The 22711-nt window shown below is 36.4% G+C and overlaps 2 protein-coding genes and 1 long non-coding RNA gene across 3 annotated transcripts; all 3 read left to right on the top strand.

Moving 5' to 3' along the window:
- The first annotated feature begins 120 nt into the window (after nucleotides 1-120).
- LOC111947365 (uncharacterized) lies at nucleotides 121-13651 on the top strand. The gene is made up of 38 exons (XM_023954333.2): nucleotides 121-248; nucleotides 783-868; nucleotides 972-1101; nucleotides 1318-1508; nucleotides 1618-1708; nucleotides 1798-1921; nucleotides 2000-2181; nucleotides 2447-2602; nucleotides 2687-2823; nucleotides 3394-3524; nucleotides 3600-3694; nucleotides 3792-4215; nucleotides 5298-5314; nucleotides 5405-5426; nucleotides 5524-5551; nucleotides 5649-5733; nucleotides 5810-5956; nucleotides 6143-6354; nucleotides 6478-6581; nucleotides 7221-7348; nucleotides 7469-7596; nucleotides 7724-7841; nucleotides 8243-8461; nucleotides 8557-8727; nucleotides 9065-9214; nucleotides 9306-9370; nucleotides 9496-9625; nucleotides 10160-10245; nucleotides 10351-10480; nucleotides 10696-10886; nucleotides 10996-11086; nucleotides 11176-11299; nucleotides 11378-11559; nucleotides 11824-11979; nucleotides 12064-12200; nucleotides 12773-12903; nucleotides 12979-13073; nucleotides 13171-13651. Exons 2-38 carry the CDS (start codon nucleotides 792-794, stop codon nucleotides 13558-13560), a joined length of 5175 nt encoding a protein of 1724 aa, XP_023810101.2. The 5' UTR covers nucleotides 121-248; nucleotides 783-791; the 3' UTR covers nucleotides 13561-13651.
- A 1289-nt stretch (nucleotides 13652-14940) lies between these two features.
- LOC144994088 (uncharacterized) lies at nucleotides 14941-15651 on the top strand. The gene is made up of 3 exons (XR_013657496.1): nucleotides 14941-15029; nucleotides 15106-15252; nucleotides 15440-15651. It is a non-coding gene; the product is annotated as an uncharacterized LOC144994088 (long non-coding RNA).
- Nucleotides 15652-15805: 154 nt separating this feature from the next.
- On the top strand, nucleotides 15806-22373 carry LOC110013627 (mesothelin-like protein). Its single transcript, XM_078944068.1, has 18 exons — nucleotides 15806-15878; nucleotides 16438-16565; nucleotides 16686-16813; nucleotides 16927-17044; nucleotides 17447-17665; nucleotides 17766-17936; nucleotides 18477-18626; nucleotides 18734-18798; nucleotides 18914-19043; nucleotides 19578-19663; nucleotides 19769-19898; nucleotides 20157-20347; nucleotides 20457-20547; nucleotides 20637-20760; nucleotides 20839-21020; nucleotides 21286-21441; nucleotides 21526-21662; nucleotides 22158-22373. Exons 1-18 carry the CDS (start codon nucleotides 15806-15808, stop codon nucleotides 22294-22296), a joined length of 2418 nt encoding a protein of 805 aa, XP_078800194.1. The 3' UTR covers nucleotides 22297-22373.
- Nucleotides 22374-22711: the final 338 nt, after the last annotated feature.

Below are 22711 nucleotides of genomic sequence, written 5' to 3'. Positions count from 1 at the left end.
TAAAACTTAAGTATATAAGTAATAGAAATGTATTGTAAATATTAATATGTTTGTGTTTGTTTGTTTGTTTGTTTGTTTGTTTGTTTGTTTGTTTGTTTGTTTGTTTGTTTGTGTACAGCTTGTCCTCCTCTGTGCTACAAGGGTTTACATGCACAACAGTAAGATCTTTAGGAAAAAGGCAAATCAAGAATCTGATTAAAGCCTGTCGGAGAAAAGGGACAAACAAGGTTCCATTGGTGGAGACTCAGGTAAGATGATAAGAGTGCATATGTATTTCCTAAATATGTGAATTTGTACAGGTTTAAGCATCAATATTATAGGAAACCCCTGCGGAAATGACAATTATGGCCCCCACTGTCTCTAGGTGTGTGCTGCTTGCATTTATTTGCCACTTGGAGATATCCCTTAATTAATGTTCAAAAATTAAATTCCTTTTTTGTTAATCTGCAGTTTCTTAAGAAATTCCTGAAGTTCTTCCTTTGACACATTTCAAAGTTGCATTATTATCAAGGTTCTTTTAATAGCTGTCAATTCATGTAAATGGAAGGATTTCTTCCTCATTGCTCTATAACCCAGTTGTTGAGATTGAGATGGTGTCACTTTCTTTAGCCAAAGTGTAAGAAGCATGTAAAACTTAAAGGTAAAAAAAGACCTTGCAACCTGGCCATAAATAGTTTTTTAAAAGAGTGTCCAAGTAACTAAAAACACTGTGGTAATCTATGAAGAAACTTCTAGTTTCAGACAATATTTAATTTGGGATACTCTTTTCTTTTGCCCAACAGTTGACCTGCATGTACAACCAAATCAAAGAAGAGTCGGATGCCACCAGCTTTTCCCTCTATCCTCCAGATGTGTTGCTTTACTATGAGTAAGAATCATTTCTTTATACTGTATTATGATCACAAATAAACTTTAGCTTTTTATTAACAAAGACTTCAATGTTGACTGCTGTGTTGTCTTTCTTCCTCCAGTTACTCTCTGGTGCCACGGATCAGCTGCAGGTCTTATTTTCAAGAGTTGGCTGATGCCGACTTCTCCATCTTTTCTTCAGCACTGACATACAAACGGTCTGCTTTGTTTGATAATGCAAGGAACTGCTTGGTGAGTCTAGAGCAAGACCAACAAATTTGAAGACAAAAATCTTTTCAATCATTTACTTGACTGAAATAACAAAATGCCTTAATGTAAATAAGTACTTTAGAAAAAGTTTTGATTAAATATGATTTTATTTTTTGTATATTTCAGATGCAACACATTTTGAGAGAGACTGCAGTTTTTTTTTATAACTATTTATTTTTTACTTTCTTCTGCTTTAAGGGAATAACTAGCACAAGTTTAACTGAGGATAATGTATCAGTTTTGGGGAACATGTGCTGCATTCTTGATGGCTCCTACATCCAAAACTCTCATCCATCTATACTGGAACAACTCAAGAACTGTCCAGATCTCACTGTTGGTCAATCAACTGCAGTTATAACCCTTCTGACCAATGGAAATACACCTTATGGGTACGTAAACTGCAGCTTATTGAAATTCTACAATTACAAATAGGAGTTTGTGTCTTTCAAAGACGATAGTGTACTTAAAAAAACGCTTTGTTTGTTATATCACAATCAGAGATCCTTCAACATGGAATGAACAAACTCTAAAAGACCTTGGGATGCTAACTCTGCATTTGCCTTCATCTTTCTATCAGCACTTTGATCAGGTGAGTAACACGTGCATTCAAGTGTTTAGAAGGGAAGGTCTCATGGATTGAGGATCAAGTTTGAGCTGATAAACGTATTTTCCTTGCAGGACACAAAGCGTAACTTCTTGAAATACTTTCTGAACGTTTTTGGTGGAGTGAGCAGAGAACAGAGGAAGCAACTGAAGAAGGAGATAAGACAGTCCATCAAAAGTGATTCAGACCAGACTGCAGGTCTGTCTGCCTCTGAAAATGTGTCTTTATCTTGTTGTTTACTTTCTGGTGTAAGTTTTTTCTGATTTATTTTCACAGAATGCACAGTTGGAATAATCACTCAGGTCACAATCAGTGACCCCACCTTCCCCTTTGACTATAACATCAACCAATTCAACAACTGTCTGTCAGTTTCAACTGTCAAAGACAACTTGGATGGCATCACAGAAAAGGTGGATGAGGTGGAATACCTCAGGATTGTTCTCCAGAAACTGCAAGACGTAAGCAATGATCCTCTGTAAAACACATTTTTTTTATCACTGATGCTGTGTCATAAACATTTTGATTGGATTGTGTTTGGGCACAATCTTGGGTCAGAGGGGGAACCAACACCCGCTTTTTTCTTGTGGGCTGAGACTTGAACAAGACACATTCCAGCCAGAAATCTCCATTATTGCTTCAATTTTTTTTAGATCCTTTCTTTTTGATTTCAATATAGTATCAATAACATTGCATACAATTGACCATATTTCTGTGCAATTACAGGCTGAAAACTCCATCATTCCAGAAGATCAGGTTCAGCTCCTCGGTGCAATTTCTCGAGTTGCCACAGTTCAGGATATTCTTTCATGGACCATCAGTAAAATCGACACGCTTGCTGCTTTGATGGACTCTTCAAATGGAGGCTGGGACCCAAGCTTAGTGAGCAAACAGAGTCCTTGTGTTGTGACTGTGAACAACATTTAAGGGCTGCTGTTTGATCAGAGCACATTTCTTCTCCTCCAGGCTAAGGTTATCATCTCTAAGTATCTGGCTGTGGGAGGAAACAAACTAGGCAGTGCAGAGCTGAATGTTATTGGGGGACCAAATCTCTGCTCTCTAGATGTGGATGTCATCAGGACTATTTCATCACAAAGCTTCAGGTAAGAAATGATGCAAGGATGACATAAACAGGCGCGACTCAGACATTAGATCTTTGCCGGGGAGTAGCGGTCTTCATGATCTGCACAACAGCTGAAAACTCTTAAAACCCAATAGAAAAAGCCTGAAACCAGAATCAGGAGATTTGCACTGCTTTAACATTTCACACCAAGCCTCTTCCATGGTGCATGGTGGTTACGGGCTCGTCTAGTAGCAGTCCAGCCTAGTGTAAACACTATACGCTAACCCCACATTGAAGAATGTGGTTTTTTAGCGTTTTCTTGGACATGCATCACACGGCCAATGTGAACGTGGCTTGAGGCTTCCATGATCAAAAAAAACTTTAATGGTGGGATGTTTCCAACTGTAAGTTGAAATCAGAGCTTCTCCATGGCCAGGACAAGAGCACTTCTCATGAAGATACACCCTTGGAGGCGCACGTAAAGGACGCACAGACTAGATCAGAACTGCATGAGCAATATTATAAATGTATATTGTTGGAACTATCAACTTGGAATATTATCTTGGGTTTAAACTCTGCTTATGCGCTACAATGTCTCTTTCTCCTGCAGAGAAGTTGACTCTCTGGACATCTCTAGCTGCACTACTGACAAAAAGAAAGAGTTTTTCACTATCTCCTTTGAAGCATTCAACCTTACAACAAGCTCAGTTTCTGTTTTTCAGCTCATACAACCATACATTGGTAAGTAAACATTTCCTTTTACATACATGCACATTAGAATATCCTCACAGAGCTAATTTTTTCCTTTTCCCACAGGAGGTGCAAATGTTAATTATATTCGTAGTTTGGTGGTCTCTGATGTTAACATGGACCTGGCCACCTTCACCAGTTTGGATGAAAACGTTGTGCTGGTCAGTGTAATGTTTATGTCTTAACTATGAATGCTTCTGTTAGTGTGGATATATTTTACGGCATCACTGTGAAATATATCTGCTCTGTTTCCCCCAGAGTCTAACTGCAAGTGAAGTTAAAGGTCTCCTCGGCACCAACCTCCCAGATTTGAAGTCTTATGAAAACCAAACTCTGGTGCAGACGTGGATCAGAAGTCAAAACCAGTCTGAGCTTGATATTCTAAGATTGGGCTTCCTAAAAGGCAAAGTTGAGCCCACGATTCCTCCATATAACAGTTCTACAACAACTTTGTTACCAACAACAACTACTGTAACTGGAGTTAATCCATCACCATCAAGCACAACTGAACCTCCAACTTTAGGATCTACATCAACTTTATCACCTACAACAACTACTGTAACTGGAGTTAATCCATCACCATCAAGCACAACTGAACCTCCAACTTTAGGATCTACATCAACTTTATCTTCAACAACTATGACCTCTATTCTTTCTGAAATGACCAGTTCTGCAACTACAGGTCAGTACAAAAGCAGAGAGCTGACTTATTTATCTGGAAACATTTACACATAGAGAATGCAGCATATTTAAAAATTTAGAATACAAATGAAAAAAAGCAGTTTTTTAGCTCCAGTACATTTCTGAAAACAAACACAGACAGTTAATATTGTGTTTACAAGTTTTTTACTTTACCTTGTTAATAGGTAAAATATACAGAAGATTAGGTAATTAATATTAGTACAGCTATTCACAGCACTGTAACATTGTATTTTAAATAGTAGACAGAACCATTAAATCACAGTATTATTAGGTGGCCATGAAGTACAAATCAAACTAAGAAATCAGTAAGGGCTAAAACCCATTAAAGATCACAGCGACAATTAAAAAAGCAAAACAATTGATGAAAATGCTACATTATATTTTAGATATCAAACCAAAAATCAAGAAAACAAAACACAATTATAAAAAAATGAAACTAAATAAAAATGAAACCTTTCAGAAAACAAAAGTAATTTTCAGAAATCAAAATAAAAAACAGAGAGCAAAATGAAACCGAAAAAGGTTAGTACTGTGGACATTACTAATTGGATGATGATATTCAACTTCATGCCACATAACATTTGATTGGAATGATGGACAAACGTCATTGTCCAATCAGAGATGTTCCATAGTGCCTACCTTTTCCAGTTTTCTATTGTTCCTATTATTCCAATTTTTAACATTTCATTTTGATTCCTGAAAATTACTTTTATTTTTCAAAACATGTCATTTTCATTTTTTCTTTTTTTGGAATTGTCTTTTTGTTTCTGGACATTTCTTTTGATTCCTAAAATGCACTGTTGTTTTATTTAAATTTTATTTCTTTTTAGTTGTCGTTGTGATTTTCAATGTGTTATTGCGTCTAGTGGTTTTTTGGTGTGATTTGCATTTCAGGGCCACTGTAGTTTTACCTATTGTAACAAAACAATGAAGATGTTTGGCTAAAGCCTTGTTGCTCTGGGCCGTTATTTGAGATCAGTCAAAACACAAAATGGACTTATAGCCTACTTGGTCCACGTAATTCATTTTTCTTATTACAATTTTCTTATTTGTTTCTTTTAGATGACAACAAAGGAAAGGTAAATGGCATTTGTTTTTGTTTTTTTATCATTTAAAAATGTCTATTTTGAATAGCACTCTAAAAATGTCCTACATGTTTTTTTCTGAAGTGCCGAGGTATCACAGAAAATGGTGAGTGGTTTTGATGCATGAGGACATTAATTCATAGTAATTAATAGTTTTTAGTTTACACTTTCTAGAAAACTAATGTTTTCCTTTTTTTCCACAGAATCAAATACATGTGTTGGAGTAAACAGGTAAACTTTTATTAAAATTATTTTATAACAAAAATATTTAACTTTAACCTGAAAGCAAAAACCAAATAATATTATTATGTTCAATTCCAAATTACAGCACAGATCTTCAAGTCTTCCTCAACAGTGGAAAGATGAGCAAACGCTTCTGTAACTTTTCTGTGGAAGAGTTTGCTTGTGCCTCTGTAAGACAGCGACACATTAGAAACTACTGTAGTAAAGGTGGTTCATTTAATGATTTCACTTTCTAATGTTGAACAGCTTTCAGCCTTAACAGCACAGGACCTGGTAGAGATTCTGAAGTGTGATCTGTCATCAAACTCAAGTGGGTCCATATCGGCCTGGAATCTTCTCTTCTGTAAAACTTCCGGGATCCTGAATGCAGCTCTGAATCTTCTGACCACTGCAGTATGACTGACTTTTAGTTAAATATTTGGAAACCATTGGAATAAGTTACTACTAAATAGACATTTGACCTTACACTAGAAAATGTATTTCAATATATTATGCACTGTTGAATAGATATTTTTTTACATTTTATTTTTTTTATTTGCATTTTACCAAGCTTACAAACAATGTTTGTATTTGTTGCAGACAATCAACCCCAACAATCCTGCAGTGTCAGTGATTTTGGACAGCATACAAGCAATCAGTCCAGATCTTTTCAGCACAAACACACTGAATAATCTCACTGAGCTGCAGCTGTGGTTTAACGTTCGCCTTCGCCCATTCTTGCCTGCTGTTTCCACCAACTTTCTCTCAATTCTTGCAACAAAGGATTTGCAGTGCAACTCCTACCATTATATGTAAGCAATGCAACAAATATTAGTAGGGAATATACCTGAAAATCTGACTAATTATTTTATAATGTCACAGTATTATATGTTGTGTATTCATCGAATGTCCTACTCATGTGTTTTAAAAAATAGCTTGCGAATATTGAGTGAAGTACAACCTCAGATGACTCTTTCTAAGCAAGAATCTGTGTACACACAATTCATCAAGATCTACCTGAGCAGAAAGGATACTGCAGGTAAGCACAAAAAACTGAAATGCAATGTTATATCTAAAAGATTGCTAAATTACAATGTTCTGTTTTGAATGGGAGCAAAATAAAATGAGTTTTTTGTCTTCAATAAAAAGAAAAAAATTGTACCACATTTTGATGAAGATGAAAAAAAAATGTAGAATAAATAAATAACCATAAACTATAAAACTGATTTTCCAAGTTTGTAATTAAAACTTTAGGTAAGCGCTCTGATTCACATCAAGAAGGCCTTGGTTCAAATCCAACCTTTTCATGTGGAATTTGGATAGCACATTTCTCACACATTTCAAAAAACTTTTTTTAATGCTTGGTTGATAATTCTAAACTGTCCTGAAATGTGAAAATGAGTGTGCAGGCATGTGAAAGACTGTCGAACTGATCAGGATGTACCCTGGTATTACTAAAATGTAACTGGGTTGGCCCCAGCAGCCCTGCAACCCCAAAGGGATTCAGCTGGATGGATGGATGGATGGATGGATGGATGGATGGATGGATGGATGGATGGATGGATGGATGGATGGATGGATGGATGGATGGATGGATGGATGGATGGATGGATGGATGGATGGGAGAAGTTGTAGCTTGAAATAGTTCTAATATATTTTTATTATTTGTTTTAAACAGCAACATCACCAAAGTGCTACGACAGCAACAACCCAGAGCTGAACTCCACAGCCTGGTTTGCAGAGTACATCGGCTCTTTCATCACTTTTCTCACTGTGGTGGATCTTCAGTCATTTGGATCTCAACAGGTATTTTATCTCATGTGGACATTCCTAAAGTACTGTTCTGTTTCTGTTTTTTTCTGTCAGAATAAAACCATATCCACAGTTTCAAAGCTGATAGAGTGAATTGGTTTCTTCTCTTTTCAGGACCTGCAGCTGTTCACAGTGAATCCTCAGAATCTTCTGCTTCTTAATCAGTATAAGGTGGATGTGACAATAGTCATCTACTACATTCAGTTAGTTTATCAGCAAGACATCCACTTCAGTCCACTTGGGTAAGTTTAACACACCAATGTATTTATTTATTTATTTATTTATTTTTACATATTTTCCATACAGCCACAAATCTTCCACAAAGTATGTGACCTTAAACTGCCCAACCTGTGTTCATTCTCTTTGAAGCCTTCCTTCATTGGGTCAGTGCTTTGCTCCTGGCCGGGTGTTCACTCAGTTGACTTCACAAGAAAGTTTGACGGTTTTGGGAAATGTCAACAGAGTTTGTACAGACCTAGATCCACAGGTAAATAAAACAAGAAGAAAACACAGAGATACTAAAAGTACAGATTTCTCAATACATGTATAAAACTAAAATACAAGAAGACTAAAAAACTGAACAATGTACTGTATAACAAGGGACAACTGATATGAGCAAAATAAAAACTGAAGTACAGAGTGGTTTATATGTATTTTATCTAATCCTTAGAAACAAGTTTGATGACAGGTTTATTTCATGTAAAAGTTAGCTAAAGAGTTTTTCTCCTGATATTTGCATGGAAGGAAAACATGAAACCCAAACCAAACCAACATCACCATCATCATTTGAAAGCTTCTTGATATTTTCTTCAACTATTTTAAATGACTGTGTTGAACATCTACACATACAATTTACTGGAATTACAACTCATGCATTGTTTTTTATAGATTGCTGCTGCCTTGGCAAGTAATTTTGGTGAGAACATTGATGCCAAAGTTATTTCTGCCCTCGGTAATGAAAGCACCAGCTTGTCCATAAGCCAGATAAAGTCTTTGAAGCCTTCAGACTTGGTGGATTCTCTCAACATTCTCAGCAATGTGATTGGTTGGAGAAAAGGACAGGCCAAAGCCATTATCCTGTCTTTGCTGTCTTCAGGATTTGTACAGGTACTGTGTTAGATTGTGTTTATTAGCAACTAAACAAAAATCATTGGACAAAGTGTTTACGTTTATGTATTTTTTGACCTTCTACATCCAATCAGATCAACAGTTCAGCCTCGCTGCTAAACCTGGGCTCCCTCATCTCTGGCGTACCATCAACTGTGTTCAGCAGCATCAGCGGCTCTGATCTTGTCACTGTATCCAGAAACCCCTCAGTCCTGTTCTACATCCTGTCTGCTCCACAGATTGTTCAGCTGACTTTTGTGATACAGGTAAAACAAACACTTGAACAGCACTTGGATATGTCAACTTCAGAACATATTAAGAAGAATATTGTAATGCTAGTCTTTTCAAATATGAAGTGGCATTGAACAAGACTTTAGGGGATTTAGGTTTTATAATAAGTAATTCAATGCTTGTATTGTTAATTAAACCTCAAAGTTAACCAAATAACAGCGAAATAATGTGAGTCAAAAAATGTGTTTGACTCACATGGCCTTACATAATTAAACTTCAAATCTACTTTATTGTCAGAAAGAGCTCGTGAAGCTGTGAAATGACTTGTTGATATTTATAATCTGTGTCTTCCTGCTTCTTTTCTTTCTACAGATTATATATTTAAACACCAACAGTTTGCAGATCATAGAAAATGTTCCAGATAATTTGGCTACTGAGATTCCTGGAGTTTACCTGCTGCAGTTCCCAAATGACATCAGCACGGTCATCAAACTAAATAGAAAGAAATGGAAACCCCAACAGGTAGGTTCACCTGTTAAAAAGTCTGATTTTTCAACATTTTCATGTAAATTCTACAAATTAAATGTGACTTTATTTCTTTATTTTTTTCTAGGTTGTACTGTTCTTTGATATAATAGCAGCAAACTCTGAGACAGCTGAGCTGGGAGGTCCAAACAAGTGAGATTCTCCCCTTAATAACTTAAACATTTAAGTTAATAAGTCAAAGAAATGTATTTGCTAATGTGTTCATGTGTTTGTTTGTTTGTTTGTTTGTTTGTTTGTTTGTTTGTTTGTTTGTACAGCTTGTCCTCCTCTGTGCTACAAGGGTTTACATGCACAACAGTAAGATCTTTAGGAAAGAGACAAATCAAGAATCTGATTAAAGCCTGTCGGAGAAAAGGGACAAACAAGGTTCCATTGGTGGAGACTCAGGTAAGATGATAAGAATGCATATGTATTTCCTAAATATGTGTATTTGTACAGGTTCAAGCATCAATATTATAGGAAACCCCTGCGGAAATGACAATTATGGCCCCCACTGTCTCTAGGTGTGTGCTGCTTGCATTTATTTGCCACTTGGAGATATCCCTTAATTAATGTTCAAAAATTAAATTCCTTTTTTGTTAAACTGCAGTTTCTTAAGACTTTCCTGAAGTTCTTCCTTTGACACATTTCAAAGTTGCATTATTATCAAGGTTCTTTTAATAGCTGTCAATTCATGTAAATGGAAGGATTTCTTCCTCATTGCTCTATAACCCAGTTGTTGAGATTGAGATGGTGTCACTTTCTTTAGCCAAAGTGTAAGAAGCATGTAAAACTTAAAGGTAAAAAAAGACCTTGCAACCTGGCCATAAATAGTTTTTTAAAAGAGTGTCCAAGTAACTAAAAACACTGTGGTAATCTATGAAGAAACTTCTAGTTTCAGACAATATTTAATTTGGGATACTCTTTTCTTTTGCCCAACAGTTGACCTGCATGTACAACCAAATCAAAGAAGAGTCGGATGCCACCAGCTTTTCCCTCTATCCTCCAGATGTGTTGCTTTACTATGAGTAAGAATCATTTCTTTATACTGTATTATGATCACAAATAAACTTTAGCTTTTTATTAACAAAGACTTCAATGTTATGACTGCTGTTTTCTCTTTCTTCTTCCAGTTACTCTCTGGTGCCACGGAGCAGCTGCAGGTCTTATTTTCAAGAGTTGGCTGATGCCGACTTTTCCATTTTTTCTCCAGCACTGACATACAGACAGTCTGCTTTGTTTGATAATGCAAGGAACTGCTTGGTGAGTCTAGAGCAAGACCAACAAATTTGAAGACAAAAATCCTTTCAATCATTTACTTGACTGTAATAACAAAATGCCTTAATGTAAATAAGTACCTTAGAAAAAGTTTTGATTAAATATGATATTATTTTTTGTATATGTCAGATGCAACACATTTTGAGAGAGACTGCATTTTTTTTTATAGCTATTTATGTTTTACTTTCTTCTGCTTTAAGGGAATAACTAGCACAAGTTTAACTGAGGATAATGTATCAGTTTTGGGGAACATGTGCTGCATTCTTGATGGCTCCTACATCCAAAACTCTCATCCATCTATACTGGAACAACTCAAGAACTGTCCAGATCTCACTGTTGGTCAATCAACTGCAGTTATAACCCTTCTGACCAATGGAAATACACCTTATGGGTACGTAAACTGCAACTTATTGAAATTCTACAATTACAAATAGGAGTTTGTGTCTTTCAAAGACGATAGTGTACTTAAAAAAACGCTTTGTTTGTTATATCACAATCAGAGATCCTTCAACATGGAGTGAACAAACTCTAAAAGACCTTGGGATGCTAACTCTGCATTTGCCTTCATCTTTCTATCAGCACTTTGATCAGGTGAGTAACACGTGCATTCAAGTGTTTAGAAGGGAAGGTCTCATGGATGGAGGATCAAGTTTGAGCTGATAAATGTATTTTCCTTGCAGGACACAAAGCGTAACTTCTTGAAATACTTTCTGAAAGTCTTTGGTAGAGTGAGTAGAGAACAGAGGAAGCAACTGAAGAAGGAGATAAGACAGTCCATCAAAAGTGATTCAGACCAAACTGCAGGTCTGTCTGCCTCTGAAAATGTGTCTTTATCTTGTTGTTTACTTTCTGGTGTAAGTTTTTTCTGATTTATTTTCACAGAGTGCACAGTTGGAATAATCACTCAGGTCACAATCAGTGACCCCACCTTCCCCTTTGACTATAACATCAACCAATTCAACAACTGTCTGTCAGTTTCAACTGTCAAAGACAACTTGGATGGCATCACAGAAGAGGTGGATGAGGTGGAATACCTCAGAATTGTTCTCCAGAAACTGCAAGACGTAAGCAATGATCCTCTGTAAAACACATTTGTTTTATCACTGATGCTGTGTCATATACATTTTGATTGGATTGTGTTTGGGCACAATCTTGGGTTAGAGGGGGAACCAACACCCGCTTTTTTCTTGTGGGCTGAGACTTGAACAAGACACATTCCAGCCTGAAATCTCCATTATTGCTTCAATTTTTTTAGATCCTTTCTTTTTGATTTCAATATAGTATCAATAACATTGCATACAATTGACCATATTTCTGTGCAATTACAGGCTGAAAACTCCATCATTCCAGAAGATCAGGTTCAGCTCCTAAGTGCAGCTTCTCGAGTTGCCACAGTTCAAGATATTATTTCATGGACCATCAGTAAAATCGACACGCTTGCTGCTTTGATGGACTCTTCAAATGGAGGCTGGGACCCAAGCTTAGTGAGCAAACAGAGTACTTGTGTTGTGACTGTGTACAGCATTTAAGGGCTGCTGTTTGATCAGAGCACATTTCTTCTCCTCCAGGCTAAGGTTATCATCTCTAAGTATCTGGCTGTGGGAGGAAACAAACTAGGCAGTGCAGAGCTGAATGTTATTGGGGGACCAAATCTGTGCTCTCTAGATGTGGATGTCATCAGGACTATTTCATCACAAAGCTTCAGGTAAGAAATGATGCATGGATGACATAAACAGGCGCGACTCAGACATTAGATCCTTGCCGGGGAGTAGCGGGGTCTTCATGATCTGCACGACAGCTGAAAACTCTTAAAACCCAATAGAAAAAGCCTGAAACAAGAATCAGGAGATTTGCACTGCTTTAACATTTCACACCAAGCCTCTTCCATGGTGCATGGTGGATACGGGCTCGTCTAGTAGCAGTCCAGCCTAGTGTAAACACTATACGCTAACCCCACATTGAAGAATTTGTTTTTTTAGCATGTTCTTGGACATGCATCACACGGCCAATGTGAACGTGGCTTGAGGCTTTCATGATCAAAAAAAACTTTAATGGTGGGATGTTTCCAACTGTAAGTTGAAATCAGAGCTTCTCCATGGCCAGGACAAGAGCACATCTCATGAAGATACACCCTTGGAGGCGCACGTAAAGGACGCACAGACTAGATCAGAACTGCATGAGCAATATTATAAATGTATATTGTTGGAACTATCAACTTGGAATATTATCTTGGGTTTAAACTCTGCTTATGCGCTACAATGTCTCTTTCTCCTGCAGAGAAGTTGACTCTCTGGACATCTCTAGCTGCACTACTGACAAAAAGAAAGAGTTTTTCACTATCTCCTTTGAAGCATTCAACCTTACAACAAGCTCAGTTTCTGTTTTTCAGCTCATACAACCATACATTGGTAAGTAAACATTTCCATCTACACACATGCACATAAGAATATCCTCACAGAGCTAATTTTTTCCTTTTCCCACAGGAGGTGCAAATGCTAATTATATTCGTAGTTTGGTGGTCTCTGATGTTAACATGGACCTGGCCACCTTCACCAGTTTGGATGAAAACGTTGTGCTGGTCAGTGTTATGTTTATGTCTTAACTATGAATGCTTCTGTTTCTGTGGATATATTTTACGGCATCACTGTGAAATATATCTGCTCTGTTCCCCCCAGAGTCTAACTGCAAGTGAAGTTAAAGGTCTCCTCGGCACCAACCTCCCAGATTTGAAGTCTTATGAAAACCAAACTCTGGTGCAGACGTGGATCAGAAGTCAAAACCAGTCTGAGCTTGATATTCTAAGATTGGGCTTCCTAAAAGGCAAAGTTGATCCCACGATTCCTCCATATAACAGTTCTACAACAACTTTGTTACCAACAACAACTACTGTAACTGGAGTTAATCCATCACCATCAACCACAACTGAACCTCCAACTTTAGGACCTACATCAACTTTATCTTCAACAACTATGACCTCTATTCTTTCTGAAATGACCAGTTCTGCAACTACAGGTCAGTACAAAAGCAGAGAGCTGACTTATTTATCTGGAAACATTTACACATAGAGAATGCAGCATATTTAAAAATTTAGAATACAAATGAAAAAAAGCAGTTTTTTAGCTCCAGTACATTTCTGAAAACAAACACAGACAGTTAATATTGTGTTTACAAGTTTTTTACTTTACCTTGTTAATAGGTAAAATATACAGAAGATTAGGTAATTAATATTAGTACAGCTATTCACAGCACTGTAACTACATTGTATTTTAAATAGTAGACAGAACCATTAAATCACAGTATTATTAGGTGGCCATGAAGTACAAATCAAACTAAGAAATCAGTAAGGGCTAAAACCCATTAAAGATCACAGCGACAATTAAAAAAGCAAAACAATTGATGAAAATGCTACATTATATTTTTGATAATCAAACCAAAAATCAAGAAAACAAAACACAATTATAAAAAAATGAAACTAAATAAAAATGAAACCTTTCAGAAAACAAAAGTAATTTTCAGAAATCAAAATAAAAAACAGAGAGCAAAATGAAACCGAAAAAGGTTAGTACTGTGGACATTACTAATTGGATGATGATATTCAACTTCATGCCACATAACATTTGATTGGAATGATGGACAAACGTCATTGTCCAATCAGAGATGTTCCATAGTGCCTACCTTTTCCAGTTTTCTATTGTTCCTATTATTCCAATTTTTAACATTTCATTTTGATTCCTGAAAATTACTTTTATTTTTCAAAACATGTCATTTTCATTTTTTCTTTTTTTGGAATTGTCTTTTTGTTTCTGGACATTTCTTTTGATTCCTAAAATGTACTGTTGTTTTATTTAAATTTTATTTCTTTTTAGTTGTCGTTTTGATTTTCAATGTGTTATTGCGTCTAGTGGTTTTTTGGTGTGATTTGCATTTCAGGGCCACTGTAGTTTTACCTATTGTAACAAAACAATGAAGATGTTTGGCTAAAGCCTTGTTGCTCTGGGCCGTTATTTGAGATCAGTCAAAACACAAAATGGACTTATAGCCTACTTGGTCCACGTAATTCATTTTTCTTATTACAATTTTCTTATTTGTTTCTTTTAGATGACAACAAAGGAAAGGTAAATGGCATTTGTTTTTGTTTTTTTTATCATTTAAAAATGTCTATTTTGAATAGCACTCTAAAAATGTCCTACATGTTTTTTTCTGAAGTGCCGAGTTATCACAGCAAATGGTGAGTGGTTTTGATGCATGAGGACATTAATTCATAGTAATTAATAGTTTTTAGTTTACACTTTCTAGAAAACTAATGTTTTCCTTTTTTTCACAGAATCAAATACATGTGTTGGAGTAAACAGGTAAACTTTTCTTAAAATTATTTTATAACAAAAATATTTAACTTTAACCTGAAAGCAAAAACCAAATGGTATTATTTTGTTCAATTCCAAATTACAGCACAGATCTTCAAGTCTTCCTCAACAGTGGAAAGATGAACGGACGCTTCTGTAACTTTTCTGTGGAAGAGTTTGCTTGTGCCTCTGTAAGACAGCGACACATTCTAAACTACAGTAGTAAAGGTGGTTCATGTAATGATTTCACTTTCTAATGTTGAACAGCTTTCAGCCTTAACAGCACAGGACCTGGTAGAGATTATGACGTGTGATCTGTCATCAAACTCAAGTGGGTCCATATCGGCCTGGAATCTTCTCTTCTGTAAAACTTCCAGGATCCTGAATGCAGCTCTGAATCTTCTGACCACTGCAGTATGACTGACTTTTAGTTAAATATTTGGAAACCATTGGAATAAGTTACTACTAAATAGACATTTGACCTTACACTAGAAAATGTATTTCAATATATTATGCACTGTTGAATAGATATTTTTTTACATTTTATTTTTTTTTATTTGCATTTTACCAAGCTTACAAACAATGTTTGTATTTGTTGCAGACAATCAACCCCAACAATCCTGCAGTGTCAGTGATTTTGGACAGCATACAAGCAATCAGTCCAGATCTTTTCAGCACAAACACACTGAATAATCTCACTGAGCTGCAGCTGTGGTTTAACGTTCGCCTTCGCCCGTTCTTGCCTGCTGTTTCCACCAACTTTCTCTCAATTCTTGCAACAAAGGATTTGCAGTGCAGCTCCTACCAATATATGTAAGCAAGACAACAAATATTAGTAGGGAATATACCTGAAAATCTGACTAATTATTTAATTATGTCACAGTATTATATGTTGTGTATTCATCGAATGTCCTACTCATGTGTTTTAAAAAATAGCTTGCAAATATTGAGTGAAGTACAACCTCAGATGACTCTTTCTAAGCAAGAATCTGTGTACACACAATTCATCAAGATCTACCTGAGCAGAAAGGATACTGCAAGTAAGCACAAAAAACTGAAATGCAATGTTATATCTAAAACATTGCTAAATTACAATGTTCTGTTTTGAATGGGAGCAAAATAAAATGAGTTTTTTGTCTTCAATAAAAAGAAAAAAATTGTACCACATTTTGATGAAGATGAAAAAAAACTGTAGAATAAATAAATAACCATAAACTATAAAACTGATTTTCCAAGTTTGTAATTAAAACTTTAGGTAAGCGCTCTGATTCACATCAAGAAAGCCTTGGTTCAAATCTAACCTTTTCATGTGGAATTTCGATAGCACATTTCTCACACATTTCAAAAAACATGTTTTAATGCCTGATTGATAATTCTAAACTGTCCGGAAATGTGAAAATGAGTGTGCAGGCATGTGAAAGACTGTCGAACTGATCAGGATGTACCCTGGTATTACTAAAATGTAACTGGGTTGGCCCCAGCAGCCCTGCAACCCCAAAGGGATTCAGCTGGATGGATGGATGGATGGATGGATGGATGGATGGGAGAGGTTGTAGTTTGAAATAGTTCTAATATATTTTTATTATTTGTTTCAAACAGCAACATCATCAAAGTGCTACGACAGCAACAACCCAGAGCTGAACTCCACAGCCTGGTTTGCAGAGTACATCGGCTCTTTCATCACTTTTCTCACTGTGGTGGATCTTCAGTCATTTGGATCTCAACAGGTATTTTATCTCATATGGACATTCCAATTGTACTGTTCTGTTTCTGTTTTTTTCTGTCAGAATAAAACCATATCCACAGTTTCAAAGCTGATAGAGTGAATTGGTTTCTTCTCTTTTCAGGACCTGCAGCTGTTCACAGTGAATCCTCAGAATCTTCTCCTTCTTAATCAGTATAAGGTGGATGTGACAATAGTTATCTACTACATTCAGTTAGTTTATCAGCAAGATATCCACTTCAGTCCACTTGGGTAAGTTTAACACACCAATGTATTTATTTATTTATTTATTTTTACATATTTTCCATACAGCCACAAATCTTCCACAAAGTATGTGATCTTAAACTGTCCAACCTGTTTTGAAGCCTTCCTTCATTGGGTCAGTGCTTTGCTCCTGGCCGGGCGTTCACTCAGTTGACTTCACAAGAAAGTTTGACGGTTTTGGGAAATGTCAACAGAGTTTGTACAGACCTAGATCCACAGGTAAATAAAACAATAAGAAAACACAAAGATACTAAAAGTACAGATTTCTCAATACATGTATAAAAATAAAATACAGGAAGACTAAGAAAACTGAACAATGTACTGTATAACAAGGGACAACTGATATGAGCAAAATAAAAACTGAAGTACAGAGTGGTTTATATGTATTTTATCTTATCCTTAGAAACAAGTTTGATGACAGGTTTATTTCAATTAAAAGTTAGCTAAAGAGTTTTTCTCCTGATATTTGCATGGAAGGAAAACATGAAACCCAAACAAGACCAACATCACCATCATCATTTGAAAGCTTCTTGTTATTTTCTTCAACTATTTTAAATGACTGTGTTGAACATTTACACATACAATTTACTGGAATTACAACTCATGCATTGTTTTTTTTAGATTGCTGCTGCCTTGGCAAGTAATTTTGGTAAGAACATTGATGCCAAAGTTATTTCTGCCCTCGGTAATGAAAGCACCAGCTTGTCCATAAGCCAGATAAAGTCTTTGAAGCCTTCAGACTTGGTGGATTCTCTCAACATTCTCAGCAATGTGATTGGTTGGAGAAAAGGACAGGCCAAAGCCATTGTCCTGTCTTTGCTGTCGTCAGGATTTGTACAGGTACTGTGTTAGATTGTGTTTATTAGCAACTAAACAAAAATCATCTTTTTGGACAAAGTGTTTACACTTATGTATTTTTTGACCTTCTACATCCAATCAGATCAACAGTTCAGCCTCGCTGCTAAACCTGGGCTCCCTCATCTCTGGCGTACCATCAACTGTGTTCAGCAGCATCAGCGGCTCTGATCTTGTCACTGTATCCAGAAACCCCTCAGTCCTGTTCTACATCCTGTCTGCTCCACAGATTGTTCAGCTGACTTTTGTGATAAAGGTAAAACAAACACTTGAACAGCACTTGGATATGTCAACTTCAGAACATATTAAGAAGAATATTGTAATGCTAGTCTTTTCAAATAGGAAGTGGCATTGAACAAGACTTTAGGGGATTTAGGTTTTATAATAAGTAATTCAATGCTTGTATTGTTAATTAAACCTCTAAGTTAACCAAATAACAGCGACAATATACAGGAAATTATAATTAACTTGAACAAGTTTCCAAACATACACATTGTATATATTTGAATGAAGAAAAAAACACAAAATGACATTAAAGGAAAAGTGAAAAAGGTTTTCTCTGTACCTTTTTTATTTTAAGTAATGGATAGCTTTTGATGGTTTGATGACTGAACTTCACTGAGAATGCTCAGGTCTTTTTTCATCATGTTGAGATCAATAAAAAATGTGTTTGACTCACATGGCCTAACATAACTAAACTTCAAATCCACTTTATTGTCAGAAAGAGCTCGTGAAGCTGTGAAATGACTTGTTGATAATTATAATCTGTGTCTTCCTGTTTCTTTTCTTTCTACAGATTATATATTTAAACACCAACAGTTTGCAGATCATAGAAAATGTTCCAGATAATTTGGCCACTGAGATTCCTGGAGTTTACCTGTTGCAGTTCCCAAATGACATCAGCACAGTTATCAGACTAAATAGAAAGAAATGGAAACCCCAACAGGTAGGTTCACCTGTTAAAAACCCATATGTTTTAAAATTTGTATGTAACTTCTGAATACAGAATGTGCCTTTCTTCTTTTCTTTCTTTCTTTCTTTCTTTTTTTTTAGGTTGCATTGTTCTTTGATATAATTGCAGCAAACTCTGAGATTGCTGAGCTGGGAGGTCCAAACAAGTGAGATTCTACTTAATAAATTAAAACTTAAGTATATAAGTAATAGAAATGTATTGTAAATATTAATATGTTTGTGTTTGTTTGTTTGTTTGTTTGTTTGTTTGTTTGTGTACAGCTTGTCCTCCTCTGTGCTACAAGGGTTTACATGCACAACAGTAAGATCTTTAGGAAAAAGGCAAATCAAGAATCTGATTAAAGCCTGTCGGAGAAAAGGGACAAACAAGGTTCCATTGGTGGAGACTCAGGTAAGATGATAAGAGTGCATATGTATTTCCTAAATATGTGAATTTGTACAGGTTTAAGCATCAATATTATAGGAAACCCCTGCGGAAATGACAATTATGGCCCCCACTGTCTCTAGGTGTGTGCTGCTTGCATTTATTTGCCACTTGGAGATATCCCTTAATTAATGTTCAAAAATTAAATTCCTTTTTTGTTAATCTGCAGTTTCTTAAGAAATTCCTGAAGTTCTTCCTTTGACACATTTCAAAGTTGCATTATTATCAAGGTTCTTTTAATAGCTGTCAATTCATGTAAATGGAAGGATTTCTTCCTCATTGCTCTATAACCCAGTTGTTGAGATTGAGATGGTGTCACTTTCTTTAGCCAAAGTGTAAGAAGCATGTAAAACTTAAAGGTAAAAAAAAAGACCTTGCAACCTGACCATAAATAGTTTTTTAAAAGTGTCCAAGTAACTAAAAACACTGTGGTAATCTATGAAGAAACTTCTAGTTTCAGACAATATTTAATTTGGGATACTCTTTTCTTTTGCCCAACAGTTGACCTGCATGTACAACCAAATCAAAGAAGAGTCGGATGCCACCAGCTTTTCCCTCTATCCTCCAGATGTGTTGCTTTACTATGAGTAAGAATCATTTCTTTATACTGTATTATGATCACAAATAAACTTTAGCTTTTTATTAACAAAGACTTCAATGTTATGACTGCTGTTTTCTCTTTCTTCCTCCAGTTACTCTCTGGTGCCACGGAGCAGCTGCAGGTCTTATTTTCAAGAGTTGGCTGATGCCGACTTCTCCATCTTTTCTTCAGCACTGACATACAGACGGTCTGCTTTGTTTGATAATGCAAGGAACTGCTTGGTGAGTCTAGAGCAAGACCAACAAATTTGAAGACAAAAATCCTTTCAATCATTTACTTGACTGAAATAACAAAATGCCTTAATGTAAATAAGTACTTTAGAAAAAGTTTTGATTAAATATGATTTTATTTTTTGTATATGTCAGATGCAAAGTAAAAAAGGGTCCATTAATCAGTTAAATTACAATTTTGTATCAACATTTTGAGAGACTGCAGTTTTTTTTTATTACTACTTATGTTTTACTTTCTTTTGCTTTAAGGGAATAACTAGCACAAGTTTAACTGAGGATAATGTATCAGTTTTGGGCAACATGTGCTGCATTCTTGATGGCTCCTACATCCAAAACTCTCATCCATCTATACTGGAACAACTCAAGAACTGTCCAGATCTCACTGTTGGTCAATCAACTGCAGTTATAACCCTTCTGACCAATGGAAATACACCTTATGGGTACGTAAACTGCAGCTTATTGAAATTCTACAATTACAAATAGGAGTTTGTGTCTTTCAAAGACGATAGTGTACTTAAAAAAACGCTTTGTTTGTTATATCACAATCAGAGATCCTTCAACATGGAATGAACAAACTCTAAAAGACCTTGGGATGCTAACTCTGCATTTGCCTTCATCTTTCTATCAGCACTTTGATCAGGTGAGTAACACGTGCATTCAAGTGTTTAGAAGGGAAGGTCTCATGGATTGAGGATCAAGTTTGAGCTGATAAACGTATTTTCCTTGCAGGACACAAAGCGTAACTTCTTGAAATACTTTCTGAACGTTTTTGGTGGAGTGAGCAGAGAACAGAGGAAGCAACTGAAGAAGGAGATAAGACAGTCCATCAAAAGTGATTCAGACCAGACTGCAGGTCTGTCTGCCTCTGAAAATGTGTCTTTATCTTGTTGTTTACTTTCTGGTGTAAGTTTTTTCTGATTTATTTTCACAGAATGCACAGTTGGAATAATCACTCAGGTCACAATCAGTGACCCCACCTTCCCCTTTGACTATAACATCAACCAATTCAACAACTGTCTGTCAGTTTCAACTGTCAAAGACAACTTGGATGGCATCACAGAAAAGGTGGATGAGGTGGAATACCTCAGGATTGTTCTCCAGAAACTGCAAGACGTAAGCAATGATCCTCTGTAAAACACATTTTTTTTATCACTGATGCTGTGTCATAAACATTTTGATTGGATTGTGTTTGGGCACAATCTTGGGTCAGAGGGGGAACCAACACCCGCTTTTTTCTTGTGGGCTAAGACTTGAACAAGACACATTCCAGCCAGCAATCTCCATTATTGCTTCAATTTTTTTTAGATCCTTTCTTTTTGATTTCAATATAGTATCAATAACATTGCATACAATTGACCATATTTCTGTGCAATTACAGGCTGAAAACTCCATCATTCCAGAAGATCAGGTTCAGCTCCTCGGTGCAATTTCTCGAGTTGCCACAGTTCAGGATATTCTTTCATGGACCATCAGTAAAATCGACACGCTTGCTGCTTTGATGGACTCTTCAAATGGAGGCTGGGACCCAAGCTTAGTGAGCAAACAGAGTCCTTGTGTTGTGACTGTGAACAACATTTAAGGGCTGCTGTTTGATCAGAGCACATTTCTTCTCCTCCAGGCTAAGGTTATCATCTCTAAGTATCTGGCTGTGGGAGGAAACAAACTAGGCAGTGCAGAGCTGAATGTTATTGGGGGACCAAATCTCTGCTCTCTAGATGTGGATGTCATCAGGACTATTTCATCACAAAGCTTCAGGTAAGAAATGATGCAAAGATTACATAAACAGGCGCGACTCAGACATTAGATCTTTGCCGGGGAGTAGCGGTCTTCATGATCTGCACAACAGCTGAAAACTCTTAAAACCCAATAGAAAAAGCCTGAAACCAGAATCAGGAGATTTGCACTGCTTTAACATTTCACACCAAGCCTCTTCCATGGTGCATGGTGGTTACGGGCTCGTCTAGTAGCAGTCCAGCCTAGTGTAAACACTATACGCTAACCCCACATTGAAGAATGTGGTTTTTTAGCTGTAAGTTTTTCAACTGTAAGTTGAAATCAGAGCTTCTCCATGGCCAGGACAAGAGCACATCTCATGAAGATACACCCTTGGAGGCGCACGTAAAGGACGCACAGACTAGATCAGAACTGCATGAGCAATATTATAAATGTATATTGTTGGAACTATCAACTTGGAATATTATCTTGGGTTTAAACTCTGCTTATGCGCTACAATGTCTCTTTCTCCTGCAGAGAAGTTGACTCTTTGGACATCTCTAGCTGCACTACTGACAAAAAGAAAGAGTTTTTCCGTATCTCCTTTGAAGCATTCAGCCTTACAACAAGCTCAGTTTCTGTTTTTCAGCTCATACAACCATACATCGGTAAGTAAACATTTCCATCTACACACATGCACATAAACATATCCTCACAGATCTAATTTTTTCCTTTTCCCACAGGAGGTGCAAATGTTAATTATATTCGTAGTTTGGTGGTCTCTGGTGTTAACATGGACCTGGCCACCTTCACCAGTTTGGATGAAAACGTTGTGCTGGTCAGTGTTATGTTTATGTCTTAACTATGAATGCTTCTGTTTGTGTGGATATATTTTACGGCATCACTGTGAAATATATCTGCTCTGTTCCCCCCAGAGTCTAACTGCAAGTGAAGTTAAAGGTCTCCTCGGCACTAACCTCCCAGATTTGAAGTCTTATGAAAACCAAACTCTGGTGCAGACCTGGATCAGAAGTCAAAACCAGTCTGAGCTTGATATTCTAAGATTGGGCTTCCTAAAAGGCAAAGTTGAG

The sequence above is a fragment of the Oryzias latipes genome, chromosome 1 (genome assembly GCF_053564925.1).
Source record: "Oryzias latipes strain Hd-rR chromosome 1, Olatipes_Hd-rR_3.1".
Lineage (NCBI taxonomy): Eukaryota > Metazoa > Chordata > Actinopteri > Beloniformes > Adrianichthyidae > Oryzias > Oryzias latipes.
This window is presented reverse-complemented; position numbering and strand designations above follow the sequence as displayed.